Genomic DNA, 18,698 nt, shown 5'->3' with positions numbered 1-18,698 from the left:
TGCTGAGATTAGAGGCAGTGGTCTTGCAGCCAGCCAGTGCTGCGCTCCCATGTTAACCCATGGGCTGACGAGTGCAGCGGGCGGCAGTGGAGTCGAAGCCATCACTCAGGTTCGATCCTGACTACGGGTGCTGCACTGTAAGGAGTTTGTACGTTCTCCCCGTGACCTGCGTGGGTTTTCTCCGAGATCTTCGGTTTCCTCCCACACTCCAAAGACGTACAGGTATGTAGGTTAATTGGCTGGGTAAATGTAAAAAAAAAATTGTCCCTAGTGTGTGTAGGATAGTGTTAGTGTACGGGGATCGCTGGGCGGCGCGGACTTGGTATGTAGGTTAATTGGCTGGGTAAATGTAAAAATTGTCCCTAGTGGGTGTAGGATAGTGTTAATGTACGGGGATCACTGGGCGGCACGGACTTGGAGGGCCGAAAAGGCCTGTTTCCGGCTGTAGATATATGATATGATACTGTTCCCCCAAAACACTGATTACACTGCGAGAGGCAGAGCGAACGGCGGGGTTTTGCCTACTAAAATGGCGGACGTTACGCTCCTTTGCGTACTACACTTCAGTGTAGGCGCTTTCAACGGAGTGGTTCATCTTGCTCCTCTAGTATCTTTGGTTTCCACTGGTGGGAGAGTCTAGGACTAGAGGTCACAGCCTCAGAATTAACGGACGTTCTTTTAGGAAGGAGATGAGGAGGAATTTCTTTAGTCAGAGGGTGGTGAATCTGTGGAACTCATTGCCACAGACGGCTGTGGAGGCCGAGTCAGTGGATATTTTTAAGGAGCAGATTGACAGTTTCTCAATTAACCTAAAAACCGGCACGTCTTTGGAGTGTGGGAGGAGAGCAAAGATCTCGGAGGAAACCCACGCAGGTCACGGGGAGAACGTGCAAACTCCGTACAGACAGCACCCGTAGTCAGGATGGGACCCGGGTCTCCGGCGCTGTGAGGCAGCAACTCTACCGCTGCGCCACCGTGCCGCCCACAAGCCACTTCATCACGGACAGAGGAGGGTTGCTGGGGTGTTCTCGCGCCATGTGGCTGGGCCGATCACGGGACTGAGCGCAGGGTTTAGCTTGGACTATTGAGGAATAGTCAAACATTTGTTGCTTGGCACTTTACTTCCTGACCAACTTCCTGAGCTCGGTGCCAAAATGGACATTTTTTATGGTAAAACATTCATTCGTGAGTCAAAATTTGTAAGCCCCTCTTTATTTGAGCTAGATTGACTGCACGTAACCAGCTAAACAAACACGGGGGCCTGGGAGGCCAGCCCTTCTGTCGAGAGATGCTGCCTGACCCGCTGAGTTCATCCAGCATTCCTGTGTCTGTTGGCACTGTGCTGACAACTGTGGGCACTGAGCTCCCCCTGCTGACCACAGACGGTAGTGTCAGCAAGCAGGGCCGAAGCCCAGAGGAAAACATCAAACTTCAGGAAAAAAGTTAAAAAAATAATAATACCTCCCCCTTAATCTACCGTGCGTTTAAAAAAAGTCACTTCCATTTCAGATATTTCATTTAAGATGTGTAGGAAGGAACTGCAGATGCTGGTTTAAACCAAAGAAAGACACAAAATGCTGGAGTAACTCAGCGGGACAGGCAGCATCTCAGGAGAGAAGGAATGGGTGACGTTTCAGGTCGAGACCCTTATTCAGTCTGAAGAAGGGACTCGACCTGAAACGTCACCCATTCCTTCTCTCCACAGATGCTGCCTGACCCGCTGAGTTACTCCAGCATGTTGTGATACCTTCGATTTGTACCAGGATCTGCAGTTATTTTCCTACACAACACAGCATGCCGCTCCAGAGAGTTGGGATACTCCAGTTGAGTTTCTCTGCTGAGTTACTCCAGCTTTTTGTGTCTACCTTCTTTTTCATTTGACTTCGTTTGTCACTGTTTTAACCAGGGTGGTGCAGCGGGTAGAGCCGATGCCACACAGCACCAGTGCCCCGGGTTTAGATCCCGACCTCGGTAACTCGGCGGGACGGGCGGCATCTCTGGGGAGAAGGAATGGGTGACGTTTCGGGTCGAGACCCTTCTTCGGGCCGAGAGTCAGGGGAGAGGGAGACACAGAGATAAGGAAGGGGAAGGTGTAAAAACACGACATCAAAAGAGATGTAAAAACAAGGAAAATGTAGAATAGATCATTGTTGGTTGGGAGAAGGTGACAACAAAGCAAACAGAGATCAAACGTATAAGAAGGACAATAGACAATAAACAATAGGTGCAGGAGGAGGCCATTCGGCCCTTCGAGCCTGTACGCACCGCCATTCAATGTGATCATGGCTGATCATTCTCAATCAGTACCCCGTTCCTGCCTTCTCCCCATACCCCCTGACTCCGCGATCCTTAAGAGCTCTATCCAGCTCTCTCTTGAATGCATTCAGAGAATTGGCCTCCACTGCCTTCTGAGGCAGAGAATTCCACAGATTCACAACTCTCTGACTGAAAAAGTTTTTCCTCATCTCTGTTCTAAATGGCCTACCCCTTATTCTTAAACTGTGGCCCCTGGTTCTGGACTCCCCCAACATTTGGAACATGTTTCCTGCCTCTAACATGTCCAACCCCTTAATAATCTTATATGTTTCGATAAGATCCCCTCTCATCCTTCTAAATTCCAGTGTATACAAGTCTAGTCGCTCCAGTCTTTCAACATATGACAGTCCCGCCATTCCGGGAATTAACCTGGTGAACCTACGCTGCACGCCCTCAATAGCAAGAATATCCTTCCTCAAATTTGGAGACCAAAACTGTACACAGTACTCCAGGTGCGGTCTCACCAGGGCCCTGTACAACTGCAGAAGGACCTCTATGCTCCTATACTCAACTCCTCTTGTTATGAAGGCCAACATGCCATTGGCTTTCTTCACTGCCTGCTGTACCTGCATGCTTCCTTTCAGTGACTGATGCACTAGGACACCCAGATCACGTTGTACGTCCCCTTTTCCTAAAGGAACAGCAGATGCTGGTTTAAACCGAAGATAGACACTAAAAGCTGGTGTAACTCAGATACAATGTAATCAGGGGGCCAGTGGGAGAACTGGGAAGGGGAGGGATGGAGAGAGAGGGAATGCAAGGGTTACTTGAAGTTAGAGAGATCAATGTTCATACCGCTGGTGTGTGAGCTGCCCAAGTAAAATATGAGGTGCTGTTCCTCCAATTTGCGCTGGGCCTCACTCTGACAGTGGAGGAGGCCCAGGACAGAAAGGTCAGTGTGGGGATGGGAGGGGGATTGGCAACCGGGAGATCAGGTAGGTTTAGGCGGACTGGGCGGAGGTGTTCAGCGAAACGATCGCCGAGCCTGCGCTTGGTCTCGCCGATGTACAGGGGCCCACACCTGGAACAGTGGATCCAGTAAGATGTATCCTGTATCCTGCAGTCTACTTTATATAGTTTAAAGGGGCAGCAGGGTGGTAGAGTTGTGCCTTACAGCGGCAGAGACCTGGGTTTGATCCTAACTACGGGCGGTGTCTGTACGGAGTTTGTACGCTCATCCCGTGACCTGCGTGGGTTTTCTCCAGGTGCTTCAATTTGTAGGTTAATTGGCTTGGTATATGTGTAAAATTGTCCCTAGTGTATGTAGGGTAGTGTTAATGTGCGGGGATCGCTGGTCGATGCGGACTCGGTGGGCCGAAGGGTTTATTTTTGCACTGTATCTCTAAACTAAAAAACGACTGTATCTGCTGTTCCAGGTGTAGCCTCATAAATGTCCTGTCCTCCTATCCACCTCATTGGAGAATCGCAGGCTATCTTTGATCGGACTTCACTGGCTTTTCCTTGCACTAAACGTTATTCACATTATTCCCATACCATGTATTTCTACACTGTGGACGGCTCGATTGTAACCATGTATTGTCTTTCCGCTGACTGGTCAGCAGGCAACAAAAGCTTTTCACTGTACCTCGGTACACGTGACAATAAACTAAACTTCGACTAAAGTGTGATAGTTTTGTGGGGATGCTTTGTTGCAATGAAGGCTTTGAACGATGTTTATTCAGCAGCTGTGGGCATCAGGTGGCACAGTTGCACCTTTTGCCCGTGTCCATCCTGCTGCCAGCCTGTGTCTTTGGTGGCCGCCTGAGCCCCATCCACTCACCCACCCCCGTCGCCTGGTTTCATCAGGACTACCCGCTGGCCACAACACAGCGGGTAGTCTGGCTGAAGACGTTGGAATCAGATGGGTGGAAAAGAAAGACAGTGTGAAAGTGCTGGGCCAGTGGTGCCCAGACTCTGGAGGGCGGAGGGCACCTGCCCGATCCCCGGTGCCCATCGCCGCGGCCCCCCACCACACCCCACCCTGGACTTCGAGTGGCACTCGTTTTCCTCGTGGGCACTCGTTGCCATGCTGGGGTCAGTGATCTCGCTGGCCCTGAAGCTGGCACCCTCCACTTAGGGCTTGGAGACTCTCTCCAGAGATTGGGCACTGTCCAGCTGGGCATCCTGGCACTGCTCCTTGGTGGCACTGCTCTGTGATGCCACTGTGTTGTGGTTCCACTGTGTTGTGATGCCACTGTGTTGTGGTTCCCCTGTGTTGTGGTTCCACTGTGTTGTGGTTCCACTGTGTTGTGATGCCACTGTGTTGAGGTTCCACTGTGTTGTGGTTCCACTGTGTTGTGATGCCACTGTGGTGAGGTTCCACTGTGTTGTGGTTCCACTGTGTTGAGTTTCCACTGTGTTGTGATGCCACTGTGTTGTGGTTCCCCTGTGTTGTGGTTCCACTGTGTTGTGGTTCCACTGTGTTGTGGTTCCACTGTGGTGAGGTTCCACTGTGTTGTGGTTCCACTGTGTTGTGGTTCCACTGTGTTGTGGTTCCACAGTGTTGTGGTTCCACTGTGGTGAGGTTCCACTGTGTTGTGGTTCCACTGTGTTGTGGTTCCACTGTGTTGTGATGCCACTGTGGTGAGGTTCCACTGTGTTGTGGTTCCACTGTGTTGAGTTTCCACTGTGTTGTGATGCCACTGTGTTGTGGTTCCACTGTGTTGTGGTTCCACTGTGTTGTGGTTCCACAGTGTTGTGGTTCCACTGTGTTGTGGTTCCACTGTGTTGTGGTTCCACTGTGTTGTGATGCCACTGTGTTGTGATGCCACTGTGTTGTGGTTCCACTGTGTTGTGGTTCCACTGTGTTGTGGTTCCACTGTGTTGTGGTTCCACTGTGTTGTGATGCCACTGTGTTGTGGTTCCACTGTGTTGTGGTTCCACTGTGTTGTGGTTCCACAGTGTTGTGGTTCCACTGTGTTGTGGTTCCACTGTGTTGAGGTTCCACTGTGTTGTGGTTCCACTGTGTTGTGGTTCCACTGTGTTGTGGTTCCACTGTGTTGTGATGCCACTGTGTTGTGGTTCCACTGTGTTGTGATGCCACTGTGTTGTGGTTCCACTGTGTTGTGGTTCCACTGTGTTGTGGTTCCACTGTGGTGAGGTTCCACTGTGTTGTGGTTCCACTGTGTTGTGGTTCCACTGTGTTGTGGTTCCACTGTGTTGTGGTTCCACTGTGTTGTGGTTCCACTGTGTGGTTCCACTGTGTTGTGGTTCCACTGTGTTGTGGTTCCACTGTGTTGTGGTTCCACTGTGTTGTGGTTCCACTGTGTTGTGGTTCCACTGTGTTGAGGTTCCACTGTGTTGTGGTTCCACTGTGTTGTGGTTCCACTGTGTTGTGGGTCCACTGTGTTGTGGTTCCACTGTGTTGAGGTTCCACTGTGTTGTGGTTCCACTGTGTTGTGGAGCTACTGTGTTGTGGTTCCACTGTGTTGTGGTTCCACTGTGTTGTGGTTCCACTGTGTTGAGCCCTAAGTGGAGGGTGCCAGCTTCAGGGCCAGCGAGATCACTGATCCCAGCATGGCAACGAGTGCCCACGAGGAAAACGAGTGCCACTCGAAGTCCAGGGTGGGGTGTGGTGGGGGGCCGCGGCGATGGGCACCGGGGATCGGGCAGGTGCCCTCCGCCCTCCAGAGTCTGGGCACCACTGGCCCAGCACTTTCACACTGTCTTTCTTTTCCACCCATCTGCTTCCAACGTCTTCAGCCAGACTACCCGCTGTGTTATGGCCAGCGGGTAGTCCTGATGAAACCAGGCGACGGGGGTGGGTGAGTGGATGGGGCTCAGGCGGCCACCAAAGACACAGGCTGGCAGCAGGATGGACACGGGCAAAAGGTGCAACTGTGCCACCTGATGCCCACAGCTGCTGAATAAACATCGTTCAAAGCCTTCATTGCAACAAAGCATCCCCACAAAACTATCACACTTTAGTTGAGTTTAGTTTATTGTCATGTGTACCGAGGTACAGTGATGCCACCGTGTTGTGGTTCCACTGTGTTGAGGTTCCAGTGTGTTGAGGTTCCACTGTGTTGAGGTTCCACTGTGTTGTGATGCCACTGTGTTGTGATGCCACTGTGTTGAGGTTCCACTGTGTTGTGATGCCACTGTGTTGTGATGCCACTGTGTTGTGGTTCCACTGTGTTGTGGTTCCACTGTGTTGTGTTTCCACTGTGTTGAGGTTCCACTGTGTTGTGGTTCCACTGTGTTGAGGTTCCACTATGCTGTGGTTCCACTGTGTTGTGATGCCACTGTGTGGTTCCACTGTGTTGTGGTTCCACTGTGTTGTGATGCCACTGTGTTGTGATGCCACTGTGTTGTGATGCCACTGTGTTGTGGTTCCACTGTGTTGAGGTTCCACTGTGTTGTGGTTCCACTGTGTTGTGATGCCACTGTGTGGTTCCACTGTGTTGTGGTTCCACTGTGTTGAGGTTCCACTGTGTTGTGGTTCCACTGTGTTGTGGTTCCACTGTGTTGTGGTTCCACTGTGTTGTGGTTCCACTGTGTTGTGGTTCCACTGTGTTGTGGTTCCACTGTGTTGTGGTTCCACTGTGTTGTGGTTCCACTGTGTTGAGGTTCCACTGTGTTGAGGTTCCACTGTGTTGAGGTTCCACTGTGTTGTGATGCCACTGTGTTGTGATGCCACTGTGTTGTGGTTCCACTGTGTTGTGATGCCACTGTGTTGAGGTTCCACTGTGTTGTGGTTCCACTGTGTTGTGATGCCACTGTGTTGTGATGCCACTGTGTTGTGATGCCACTGTGTTGTGGTTCCACTGTGTTGTGGTTCCACTGTGTTGTGGTTCCACTGTGTTGTGGTTCCACTGTGTTGTGGTTCCACAGTGTTGTGGTTCCACTGTGTTGTGGTTCCACTGTGTTGTGATGCTACTGTGTTGTGGTTCCACTGAGTTGTGGTTCCACTGTGTTGTGGTTCCACTGTGTTGTGATGCCACTGTGTTGTGGTTCCACTGTGTGGTTCCACTGTGTTGTGGTTCCACTGTGTTGAGGTTCCACTGTGTTGTGGTTCCACTGTGTTGTGGTTCCACTGTGTTGTGTTTCCACTGTGTTGTGGTTCCACTGTGTTGAGGTTCCACTGTGTTGTGATGCCACTGTGTTGGGGTTCCACTGTGTTGTGGTTCCACTGTGTTGTGGTTCCACTGTGTTGTGGTTCCACTGTGTTGTGGTTCCACTGTGTTGTGGTTCCACTGTGTTGTGGTTCCACTGTGTTGTGGTTCCACTGTGTTGAGGTTCCACTGTGTTGTGGTTCCACTGTGTTGTGGTTCCACTGTGTTGGGGTTCCACTGTGTTGAGGTTCCACTGTGTTGTGGTTCCACTGTGTTGAGGTTCCACTGTGTTGTGATGCCACTGTGTTGAGGTTCCACTGTGTTGTGGTTCCACTGTGTTGTGGTTCCACTGTCTGGTGGTTCCACTGGGTTGTGGTTCCACTGTGTTGTGGGTCCACTGTGTTGTGGTTCCACTGTGATGTGGTTCCACTGTGTTGTGGTTCCACTGTCTGGTGGTTCCACTGTGTTGTGGTTCCACTGTGTTGTGGTTCCACTGTGATGTGGTTCCACTGTGTTGTGGTTCCACTGTCTGGTGGTTCCACTGTGTTGTGGGTCCACTGTGTTGAGGTTCCACTGTGTTGTGGTTCCACTGTGTTGGGGTTCCACTGTATTGAGGTTCCACTGTGTTGTGATGCCACTGTGTTGAGGTGCCACTGTGTTGTGGTTCCACTGTGTTGTGGTTCCACTGTGTTGTGTTTCCAATGTGTTGTGGTTCCACAGTGTTGTGGTTCCACTGTGTTGTGATGCCACTGTGTTGTGGTTCCACTGTGTTGTGGTTCCACTGTGTTGTGGTTCCACTGTGTTGTGGTTCCACTGTGTTGTGGTTCCACTGTGTTGTGGTTCCACTGTGTTGAGATGCCACTGTGTTGTGGTTGCACTGTGTTGTGATGCCACTGTGTTGTGGTGCCACTGTGTTGAGATGCCACTGTGTTGTGGTTGCACCGTGTTGTGATGCCACTGTGTTGTGGTGCCACTGTGTTGAGATGCCACTGTGTTGTGGTTCCACTGTGTTGTGGTTCCACTGTGTTGTGGTTCCACTGTGTTGTGGTTCCACTGTGTTGTGGTTCCACTGTGTTGAGGTTCCACTGTGTTGTGGGTCCACTGTGTTGTGGTTCCACTGTGTTGAGGTTCCACTATGTGGTGGTTCCACTGTGTTGGGGTTCCACTGCGTTGTGATGCCACTGTGTTGGGGTTCCACTGTGTTGAGTTTCCACTGTGTTGTGATGCCACTGTGTTGTGCTTCCACTGTGTTGTGGTTCCACTGTGTTGTGGTTCCACTGTGTTGTGATGCCACTGTGTTGTGGTTCCACTGTGTTGTGATGCCACTGTGTTGTGCTTCCACTGTGTTGTGGTTCCACTGTGTTGTGGTTCCACTGTGTTGTGATGCCACTGTGTTGTGGTTCCACTGTGTTGTGGTTCCACTGTGTTGTGGTTCCACTGTGTTGAGGTGCCACTGTGTTGTGGTTCCACTGTGTTGTGATGCCACTGTGTTGTGATGCCACTGTGTTGTGGTTCCACTGTGTTGTGATGCTACTGTGTTGAGGTTCCACTGTGTTGTGGTTCCACTGTGTTGTGATGCCACTGTGTTGTGGTTCCACTGTGTTGTGGGTCCACTGTGTTGTGGTTCCACTGTGTTGTGGTTCCACTGTGTTGTGGTTCCACTGTGTTGTGATGCCACTGTGTTGTGGTTCCACTGTGTTGTGGTTCCACTGTGTTGAGATGCCACTGTGTTGTGGTTCCACTGTGTTGTGATGCCACTGTGTTGTGGTGCCACTGTGTTGAGATGCCACTGTGTTGTGGTTCCACTGTGTTGTGGTTCCACTGTGTTGTGGTTCCACTGTGTTGTGGGTCCACTGTGTTGTGGTTCCACCGTGTTGAGGTTCCACTATGTGGTGGTTCCACTGTGTTGGGGTTCCACTGCGTTGTGATGCCACTGTGTTGTGGTTCCACTGTGTTGGGGTTCCACTGCGTTGTGATGCCACTGTGTTGTGGTTCCACTGTGTTGGGGTTCCACTGTGTTGAGTTTCCACTGTGTTGTGATGCCACTGTGTTGTGCTTCCACTGTGTTGTGGTTCCACTGTGTTGTGGTTCCACTGTGTTGTGATGCCACTGTGTTGTGGTTCCACTGTGTTGTGGTTCCTCTGTGTTGTGGTTCCACTGTGTTGAGGTGCCACTGTGTTGTGGTTCCACTGTGTTGTGGTTCCACTGTGTTGAGGTGCCACTGTGTTGAGGTGCCACTGTGTTGAGGTGCCACTGTGTTGAGGTGCCACTGTGTTGTGGTTCTACTGTGTTGAGGTTCCACTGTGTTGAAATGCCAATGTGCCATGCGTTGTCTTTCCGCTGGCTGGTCAGAACGCAACAAAAGCTTTTCACTGTACCTCAGTTCACGTGACAATAAACTAAACTCAACTCAACTAAAGTGAACGAAACTAAACACAGTGCTGGGCAGTCACCCACCTCACCTTCACCCTCACCTACTGCAGCAGCCTGCCCATGGCCTGACCCCCCCACCAGCAAGGGCACTGGGCACGGGGCACGGGGCAACACCATCCTGGCATCGTTCACCGTTCCTTTAGACCTAAGTCCTGTAGCTCCCTCCCTGACAGTAGCTGCACCAGAGGGTGGCTCACCCCCACCGCCTCACGGGCATCGGACGGGCACTGGACGCTGGCACTGCTGCTGAGGCTCACACCGCTGGCACAACCCGCCAAGAGTAGTTCTGACAATGTGGGCAACACTGGTACGGAGATCTGCAGCCCACCCATGTGCCACCGTGCCTGTGGCTTGGGATTATTCAGTGCCAAGGCGGGCACCTCATCCCCTGCCTAACGTGCTTGTCTTCTCCCTCCTCCCCAGGTGCCCACCAGCATTACTCAGCTTTTCAAGCTTCGATGCCAGCCGATTCTTTGCTCCATGACTGTGGCTATCTCTACGACCCCAGCGTCCCTCAAACAGTGCAGGGGTAAGTCACGAGGGTGGGCGGGATGCCAGTGGAGCTGGCACCTGCACCCGGGCACCTGACTGAGATTCCTTACATCCCTCCCCTCCTGATCGCAGAAGCCCAGAGCCAAGGTCAATGCAGGTACATGCTCGCACACACGCACACGCACGCACACACGCACGCACGCACGCACACTCTCTCACAAACACGCACGCACACACATGCCCACTAACACACACACATGCACACACGCGCACACACACACTCCCACAAACACGCATGCACATGCACACACATGTCCACTAATGCACACGCATGCACACACGCATGCACACACGCGCGCACACACTCTCACACACACACACACACAAGCCCTCTAACACACATGCACGCGCATGCACACACATGCACGCACATGCATGCACACACCCGCACACACACACATATGTAGACACACACGCGCACTCCCACACACACACATACATGCGCACACACACAGACTCACACACACGCATGCATGCATGCATGCATGCATGCGGACGCGCACGCACCACCACACATTCACATATATGCACACAGTCACTCACACACATACCCACACGCTTATACATGTACGTGCGTGCACACACACACACATGCATACACGCATATATTCACATGTGGCATGCACACATTGCTTATCCATAAGTACAGACACTTGTACACCCACTCAAAGCAAATGTACATCTAAACACACACACACACACGCACACACGCACGCACGCACGCACGCGCGCACGCACGCACGCACGCACGCACGCACGCACGCACGCACGCACACACACACACACACACACACACACACACACACACACACTGCCAAAAGGTACAGATCCTCTCACTGAGGCATTGTCATAGACACACACACACACACACACACAGGGACACACTCACAGTTATTCACACTTGCTCACAGCGCACACATAATTCACACCCGTGCAGGCACACACAGACTCCCATTGTGCACAAGCACACACCTTGTGTACAGGTGCAGTGTGGACACTCACAATGTGCGTGTGCCAGTGTCCACACTGCACCTGTACACAAGGTGTGTGCATGTCAGCACTGGCTGTCAGCACTGGCTGCTTTGGCCTCTGTCAGCACTGGCTGCGTTGGCTTCTGTCAGCACTGGCTGCTGTGGCCTCTGTCAGCACTGGCTGCTTTGGCCTCTGTCAACACTGGCTGTCAGCACTGGCTGCTCTGGCCTCTGTCAGCACTGGCTGCGTTGGCCTCTGTCAGCACTGGCTGCTGTGGCCTCTGTCAGCACTGGCTGCTTTGGCCTCTGTCAACACTGGCTGTCAGCACTGGCTGCTCTGGCCTCTGTTAGCACTGGCTGCGTTGGCCTCTGTCAGCACTGGCTGCTGTGGCCTCTGTGGCCTGGGTGGGTGAGACCCCCGGTCCGCTCCTCTCCTCAGCGGCTGGTGGCTAGCTCGGCAACCGCGCGGTGTCGTGTCCCCACCGCGGTGTTTGGACTCCACGGGGAGCAGAGCCCGACAGTCCGCCCGCCCGCCCGCGGCCCCGGGGCGCAGCTCCCTCCTGTCGCAGTGAGGTGCAACAGTGTTATTGATCTCGCAGGCTGTTGAATGCAAGGCTTGGCGCAGAAGTGGTAACGCCAACAAAGGCTCTGCCAGCATCGATGCGCAAAAACGCAACCAGGGTCCTCTCACCCGGCCAGGGGACCGCGCAGAAATAATGTCCATGCTGCCGTGTAGACAACATCTTCCTTCACTCATCACTCCGTCTCTTCAACCCCGTCCAATCCCTTCACCTGTGACGGAAGGAACTGCAGATGCCGGTTCACACTGAAGAAAGACACAGAGTGCTGGAGTAACTCAGCGGGTCAGGCAGCATCTGTGGAGAAAAGGAATAGGTGACCACTTCGGTTGGAGACCCTTCATCAGTCTGGTGCAGGGTCTTGACCCGAAACGTCTCCCGTTCCTTCTCTCCAGAGACGCTGAGCTACTCCAGCACTTTGTGTCTAATCCCTTCATCTCTTTATTCCCCTCGTCCCACCCCCTCCTCACTTCCTCCACCCACCTCTTTCCTCCCCCTCATTCCTCCTCCTTATTTCCCCCCCCCCCCCCCTCTGCTCCCTCTTTTGCTCCCCTTCCTTGTTCCCTCCTCACCTCTCCTCCCGCCACCCCCTCCTCTCCTCTCCTCTTCCCTTCACCTCGTTCCCCCCCTTCCAGTGTTGCGGTGGTAATGTTTCAGGTGCCGGAGCTGTCACTGGCGCCGGAGTGGGCCGCGGTTAAATTCCCCGTGAGGTAAAATTCCCCGCTGTTTATCTTGCCTTTGTTTTTACAGAGGTGCTGGAGTGGAGCTACGGTGAGCCCCAGCAGCACGGCTCCCCTGCCCTCTTCCCCCCCTCCTCCGGCTCCCACAAGTCCAGTGCTTGCCAGTCTATGAACCCGCTCCTCTCGCGCTCTGCCTCCACCCCGCCCCCTGCCCCCCGGCCCCCTGCCCCTGGCCCCCCCCCCCCCAGCCCCCCTGCTTGCTTCGAGAACGGATAATTAGCGCAATGGCTACAGAGAAGGCCACCTGCCTGGAGTTTGGGGGAAACGAGGCTGGAACCATCAGCGGAGACCCTCACACTGCAGTCTGGAGTCGGCTACATGGCGGGTGTGGGCCGCACAGTGCGGGGAAACGCTGGCCCCACTGTACCGGCAACACCAACGCTGGGTCAGCAGACTGCCTCCCCTGCTCGCGGGCAGTTCCACTCCCTTTTCTCTCCTGGAGCGGTGTCAGCGGCTCCTGCTTTGAAGCGTTTTTCTTTCCTCTCCGTCAGGTTCGCGCCGTCCGACGGCCCGGCTCACTCTGACGTCCCCCTTGGCCACGTGGCTCCGCGTCAGAGCCGGGCGCCAGAGGGCCACGCCGTGTGCACCGTCCTCCACCACCTGCCGGGCCCGCGTGTGGACCATCAGCTCCGGCCCGGCCAAGGGCAGTGTGCCAGCCTTCCTGCCCAACACCCGCTGGCACCAGCCGATGGTCAGTGCACGTTTCACCCGCTTCACTCATGCCACTCGCTTGTCTCCCCGTCAAATACCCGTCGATCTCACTCTGTTCAGCTTAGTTTGGAGATACAGCGCGGAAACAGGCCCCTTGGCCCACTGAGTCCGCACCGACCAGCGATCCCCGCACACTAACAGTATCCCACACACACATACACCAAGCCAATTAACCTACAAACCTGCACGTCGTTGGAGTAGAGGAAGAAACCAGAGCACCCGGAGAAAACCCACGCAGGTCACGGGGAGAACGTACAAACTCCGTACAGACAGCAGCCGTAGTCAGGATCGAACCCGGGTCTCTGGCGCTGTGAGGCAGCAACTCTACCGCTGCGCCACCGTGCGACATTGTCTATCCCCCAAACTCCCCTCGATATCAGTCGGCAGCTGACTCAGTGCAGCCTGTGCTCAGCTCTTCCCCAGAAGCTGCCCCTCTCTCAGCTTGCGACAACTTTACCAAGGTCAGCATCCCTCATTTACCCATCGAAGAATGCAAGACATCGCAGAGAGTTGTGGACACAGCCCAGACCATCACACAAACCAACCTCCCTTCCATCGACTCCATCTACACCTCACGCTGCCTCGGCAAGGCCAGCAGCCCAGACCATCACACAAACCAACCTCCCTTCCACTGACTCCATCTACACCTCACGCTGCCTCGGCAAGGCCAGCAGCCCAGACCGTCACACAAACCAACCTCCCTTCCATCGACTCCATCTACACCTCACGCTGCCTCGGCAAGGCCAGCAGCCCAGACCATCACACAAACCAACCTCCCTTCCATCGACTCCATCTACACCTCACGCTGCCTCGGCAAGGCCAGCAGCCCAGACCATCACACAAACCAACCTCCCTTCCATCGACTCCATCTACACCTCACGCTGCCTCGGCAAGGCCAGCAGCCCAGACCATCACACAAACCAACCTCCCTTCCATCGACTCCATCTACACCTCACGCTGCCTCGGCAAGGCCAGCAGCCCAGACCATCACACAAACCAACCTCCCTTCCACCGACTCCATCTACACCTCACGCTGCCTCGGCAAGGCCAGCAGCATAATCAAGGACCAGTCTCACCCCGGCCACTCCCTCTTCTCCCCTCTCCCATCGGGTTAAAGATACAGAAGTGTGAAAACGCACACCTCCAGATTCAGGGACAGTTTCATCCCGGCTGTTATCAGGCAACTGATATGGTGTTCGGGCGGCACGGTGGCGCAGCGGTAGAGTTGCTGACTCACAGCGCCAGAGATCCGGGTTCCATTCTGACTACGGGTGCAGTCTGTACGGAGTTTGTACGTTCTCCCCGTAACCTGCGTGGGTTTTCTCCGGGCTCTCCGGTTTCCTCCAACACTCTAAAGACGAACAGACAAACAGCTAATTGTAAATTGTAATTGTAAATTGTAATTGTAAATTGTAAATTGTAAATTGTAATTGTAATTGTAAATTGTTCCTCGTGTGTGTGGGATAGTGTTAGTGTGCGGGGATCGCTGGCCGGCGCGGACTCGGTGGGCCGAAAGGCCTCTTTCCACGCTGTATCTCTAAACTAAACTAAACTAAACCTTTTTCCCAGACATGGAAATGTCAAAGACGAGAGGGCAGAGCTTTAAGGTGAGAGGGGCAAAATTGAAAGGAGATGTGTCGGGCAAAGTTTTTACACGGAGGGTGGTGGGTGCCTGGAACGTGCTGCCAGGGGTGGTGGTGGAGGCAGATGGAGGCAGTGGTATTTAAGAGGCCTTTAGATCGGCACATGGATGTGCAGGGAATGGAGGGGTATGGACCAGGCGCAGGCAGAGATTAGTTTATCCTGGCATCGTGTTCGACACGGGCATTGTGGGCCGAAGGGCCTGTTCCTGTGCAATACCGTTCTATGTTCCTTTCATTCATAGGGCGCTTCAGCAAGTAGTCTTTCAAAATGCTTTCAACATCAGCTTTTCTCCCTGAAGCCCCTCTCTTATCATGCCAACGTCACCACCACCAGCCTGCCCGGTGTGTGCACCTACTCACTGGGTACGGGCAGATATCCAACCTTGGAGGGTGTCACTATATATATGTGTGTGTGTGTGTATGCATATGTATATATGTATGTACATATATGTGTGTCTATATATATATACACATACATACATACACACACACACACACACACACACACATATATATATACACGCATACATATATATATGTGTGTGTACATATGTATATATGTAAGTACATGTACGTGTGTCTATATATACACATATATACACATATACATATATATATGTGTGTGTGTATGTGTGTGCGCATATATATATGGGTATATACACACACACACGCATGTATGTACATATCACCCCAGTATTACACTTCCTTCATTGGCTTCCTGTGTGATCCAGGATAGACTATAAGGTCCTCCTTGTCTACAAAGCCCTAAATGGTTTAGGAGCACCATATCTTACAGAGTCCCTCCTTCCGTCTGCCCCTACTCCAGCGCTCAGGTCTGCTGATTAGCCACTCAAAGCCGCAGCAGTAAGAACATTGGGCAAGCAGCCTTTTTCAACTAGGCCCCAAGCTGTGGTATACCTGACCCAGGGCCATGAGAAACGCCCACTCAGCTGAGACTTTCAAACAGCAGCTAAAAACTTATCTTTTTAATCAAGCTTTTAACTGATTTTACTTCCTTCGTTCTTTTCCACTCCCAATTTTACATTTTATATTTTTATATAAATCTGTGCCTTGTATGCTACTAACAGCCGATGTCTTTACTGTTTTAAATTGTATTTTTGTTTAGACTTGTGTTTGTTTTTGTGGAAAGCACTTTATAAAGTGCTTTATAGATAAAGTTATTATTATATAGGAATAGGAATAGTTTGTATAGGAATTATATTATATAGGAATAGGAATAGGAATACTTTATTGCCACGTGTGACTAGGCACGGTGAGATTCTTTGCTGCGTACACAAGGTATACAAATAGCGGCCACCTACAGGGCTGACAAAGTTACAAAGCACGCCAGCTCCTCCTTTTGTTCCCCTCCCCCCCACAGCAGTCCCCCCCCCCACACCGGCTCCCCCTTTTGTCCCCCGACGCTGGGTCCCCATTGTGCTTCCCCTTTCCCCTCATGGCGATCCCCCCCCACACTCTCATCGACCTTTGACTGCGGGTCGACCCGCGATACATCTATATATCTGCGTGTGTATAGATGTATATATAGAAGATAGACATACAAAGCTGGAGTAACTCAGCGGGTCAGACAGCATCTCTGGAGCAAAGGAATAGGTGACATTTTGGGTCGCGAACCTTCTCCTCCAGAGATGCTGCCTGACCCACTGAGTTACTCCAGTCTTTCTTTGGTTTAAACCAGCATCTGCAGTTCCTTCCTACACATACATATATATATATATATATATAGGTGTGTGTAAGAAAATAACTGCAGATGCTGGTACAAATCAAGGGTATTTATTTCACAAAATGCTGGAGTAACTCAGCAGGTCAGGCAGCATCTCAGGAGAGAAGGAATGGGTGACGTTTCGGGTCGAGACCCTTCTTCAGACTGATGTGTATGTGATTATATATGTGGGAGTCATAGCAACTGGCAGAGCGGGCTTGGGATACGTCCCTAAGACCCAGGTTGGCAAGGCCCAGGGCAAGGAAGACACCATCTCATCCAGGGGCTCAGGCAGCAGGGAGCGTGGACAAGGTGGGTGAGCATACCGCAGCACAGGATTACCTGGTAAAACATCATGCAGGCAGACTTCCAGTGCGTCCGGTTCCTTGTCCAAGCTGTCTACGATGCCCTACCAAGCCCAGCAAACCTCCACGTCTGGGGCAAGAGCGTGACACCTTCCTGCCCACTTTGCACTGGAAGGGGATCATTAGAACATCTCCTCAGCAGCTGCCCAAAGTCCCTTGGCGAAGGTCGCTATCGGTGGCACCATGACCAGGTGCTTAAGGTGGTTGCTGAGAGCATAGCCACTGCCATCAGTAGCAGCAAACACCACCGCGCCCCGAAGAAATCAATCACTTTTGTCAAAGCTGGAGTGAAGCCTCGACCACAACCAAATACAAGGGCGGGCCTCCTCTACACGGCCACTGACTGGCAGCTGCACGTCGATCTGGGCAAACAGCTGAAATCTCCGCAGCACATCACAGCAACATCACTCCGGCCAGACACGATCATCACCTCCGAAGTGACACAACAGCTGATCATTGTGGAGCTGACAGTGCCCTGGGAAGAGCGTATGGAAGAAGCAAATGAGAGGAAACGTGCAAAGTACCAGGAGCTGGTGGAGATGTGCCGGGACAGGGGCTGGAAGACATGCTATGAAACCATAGAGGAGGGCTGTAGAGGCTTTGCAGGTCGCTCACTCTACAAAGTCCTCAACCAATTGGGCATTACGAGGCTGGCAAAGAAGAGGGCCATTCAATCCGCAAGCGAAGCCACAGAGAAAGCCACTAGATGGCTTTGGATTAAGAGGGCTGATCCGTGGGCAGTTGCTGCTGGGACGCAAGTCGGGGCCTGATCAACCCCGGCTGGGTCGCCTGGGCGAGGGTGTCTGATGTTGTGAGATCCGAAAAAACCCGATCACCCCAGGTCACATCACTGAGGATGCGTCCCAGTGCATCCGGAAGATGTATCTTGCATATACATATACATACACACACACATATATATTATATATGCATCACTTTCCTTTCATTCTTCCAAAGCAAAATAGACAGCATCTACAGCACCTTAACCACCAACTCACCTGCTCCCCCTCAAACCACCTGCCCCCCCTTATCCTGTCAGCCCCTGCCTCAGTTCTCCCCAGTCTCCACCACCGACCTCTCTGACCTCTTCACAGGAATAAAAACTGCCACCTGCTCTCTGGACCCCATCCCCTCCAGCTTTGTCAAGGCCTGCCTTCCTGCTCTCTCTCCACTTATCACTGCAACAATAAACTCCTCCCTGTCCACTGGCATCATCCCGCCATCCCTCAAAATCGCTGCTGTCACCCCCATTCTGAAAAAACCTGGTCTCAACCCTGACACCCCAAACAACTTCAGACCAATCTCCAACCTACCCTTTCTGTCCAAAGTTTTGGAACGTGCTGTAGCTTCCCAACTCAAATACCACCTCTCTACCAATAACCTGTATGAAACTTTCCAATCCGGATTCCGCTCCAACCACTGTACTGAAACTGCGCTCCTCAAAATCACAAACGACCTTTTCCTCTCCTCTGACGCTGGCAACCTCAACATCCTCATCCTACTTGACCTCAGCGCCGCCTTTGACACCATAAATCACTCCATTCTCCTCACCCGACTTGAAACCTCCTTTAACATCACCGGGGCAGCCCTATCCTGGTTCAAATCTTACCTC

General features: G+C 52.5%; 1 protein-coding gene across 1 annotated transcript in view; it reads left to right on the top strand.

Moving 5' to 3' along the window:
• LOC144611988 (zinc finger protein GLI1-like) overlaps positions 1 to 18,698 on the top strand; it is a 67,954-nt gene that overhangs the window by 28,043 nt on the left and 21,213 nt on the right. The window contains exons 2-3 of the mRNA XM_078431372.1: positions 10,227 to 10,332; positions 13,136 to 13,335. Coding sequence (XP_078287498.1) covers positions 10,227 to 10,332; positions 13,136 to 13,335 — 306 coding nt within the window. The remainder of the gene's footprint in view (positions 1 to 10,226; positions 10,333 to 13,135; positions 13,336 to 18,698) is intronic.

This window comes from Rhinoraja longicauda, chromosome 42 (genome assembly GCF_053455715.1).
Source record: "Rhinoraja longicauda isolate Sanriku21f chromosome 42, sRhiLon1.1, whole genome shotgun sequence".
NCBI classification, from domain to species: domain Eukaryota; kingdom Metazoa; phylum Chordata; class Chondrichthyes; order Rajiformes; family Arhynchobatidae; genus Rhinoraja; species Rhinoraja longicauda.
The sequence above is the reverse complement of the archived record's forward strand: the minus strand, read 5'-3'. Positions and strand labels throughout refer to the sequence as shown.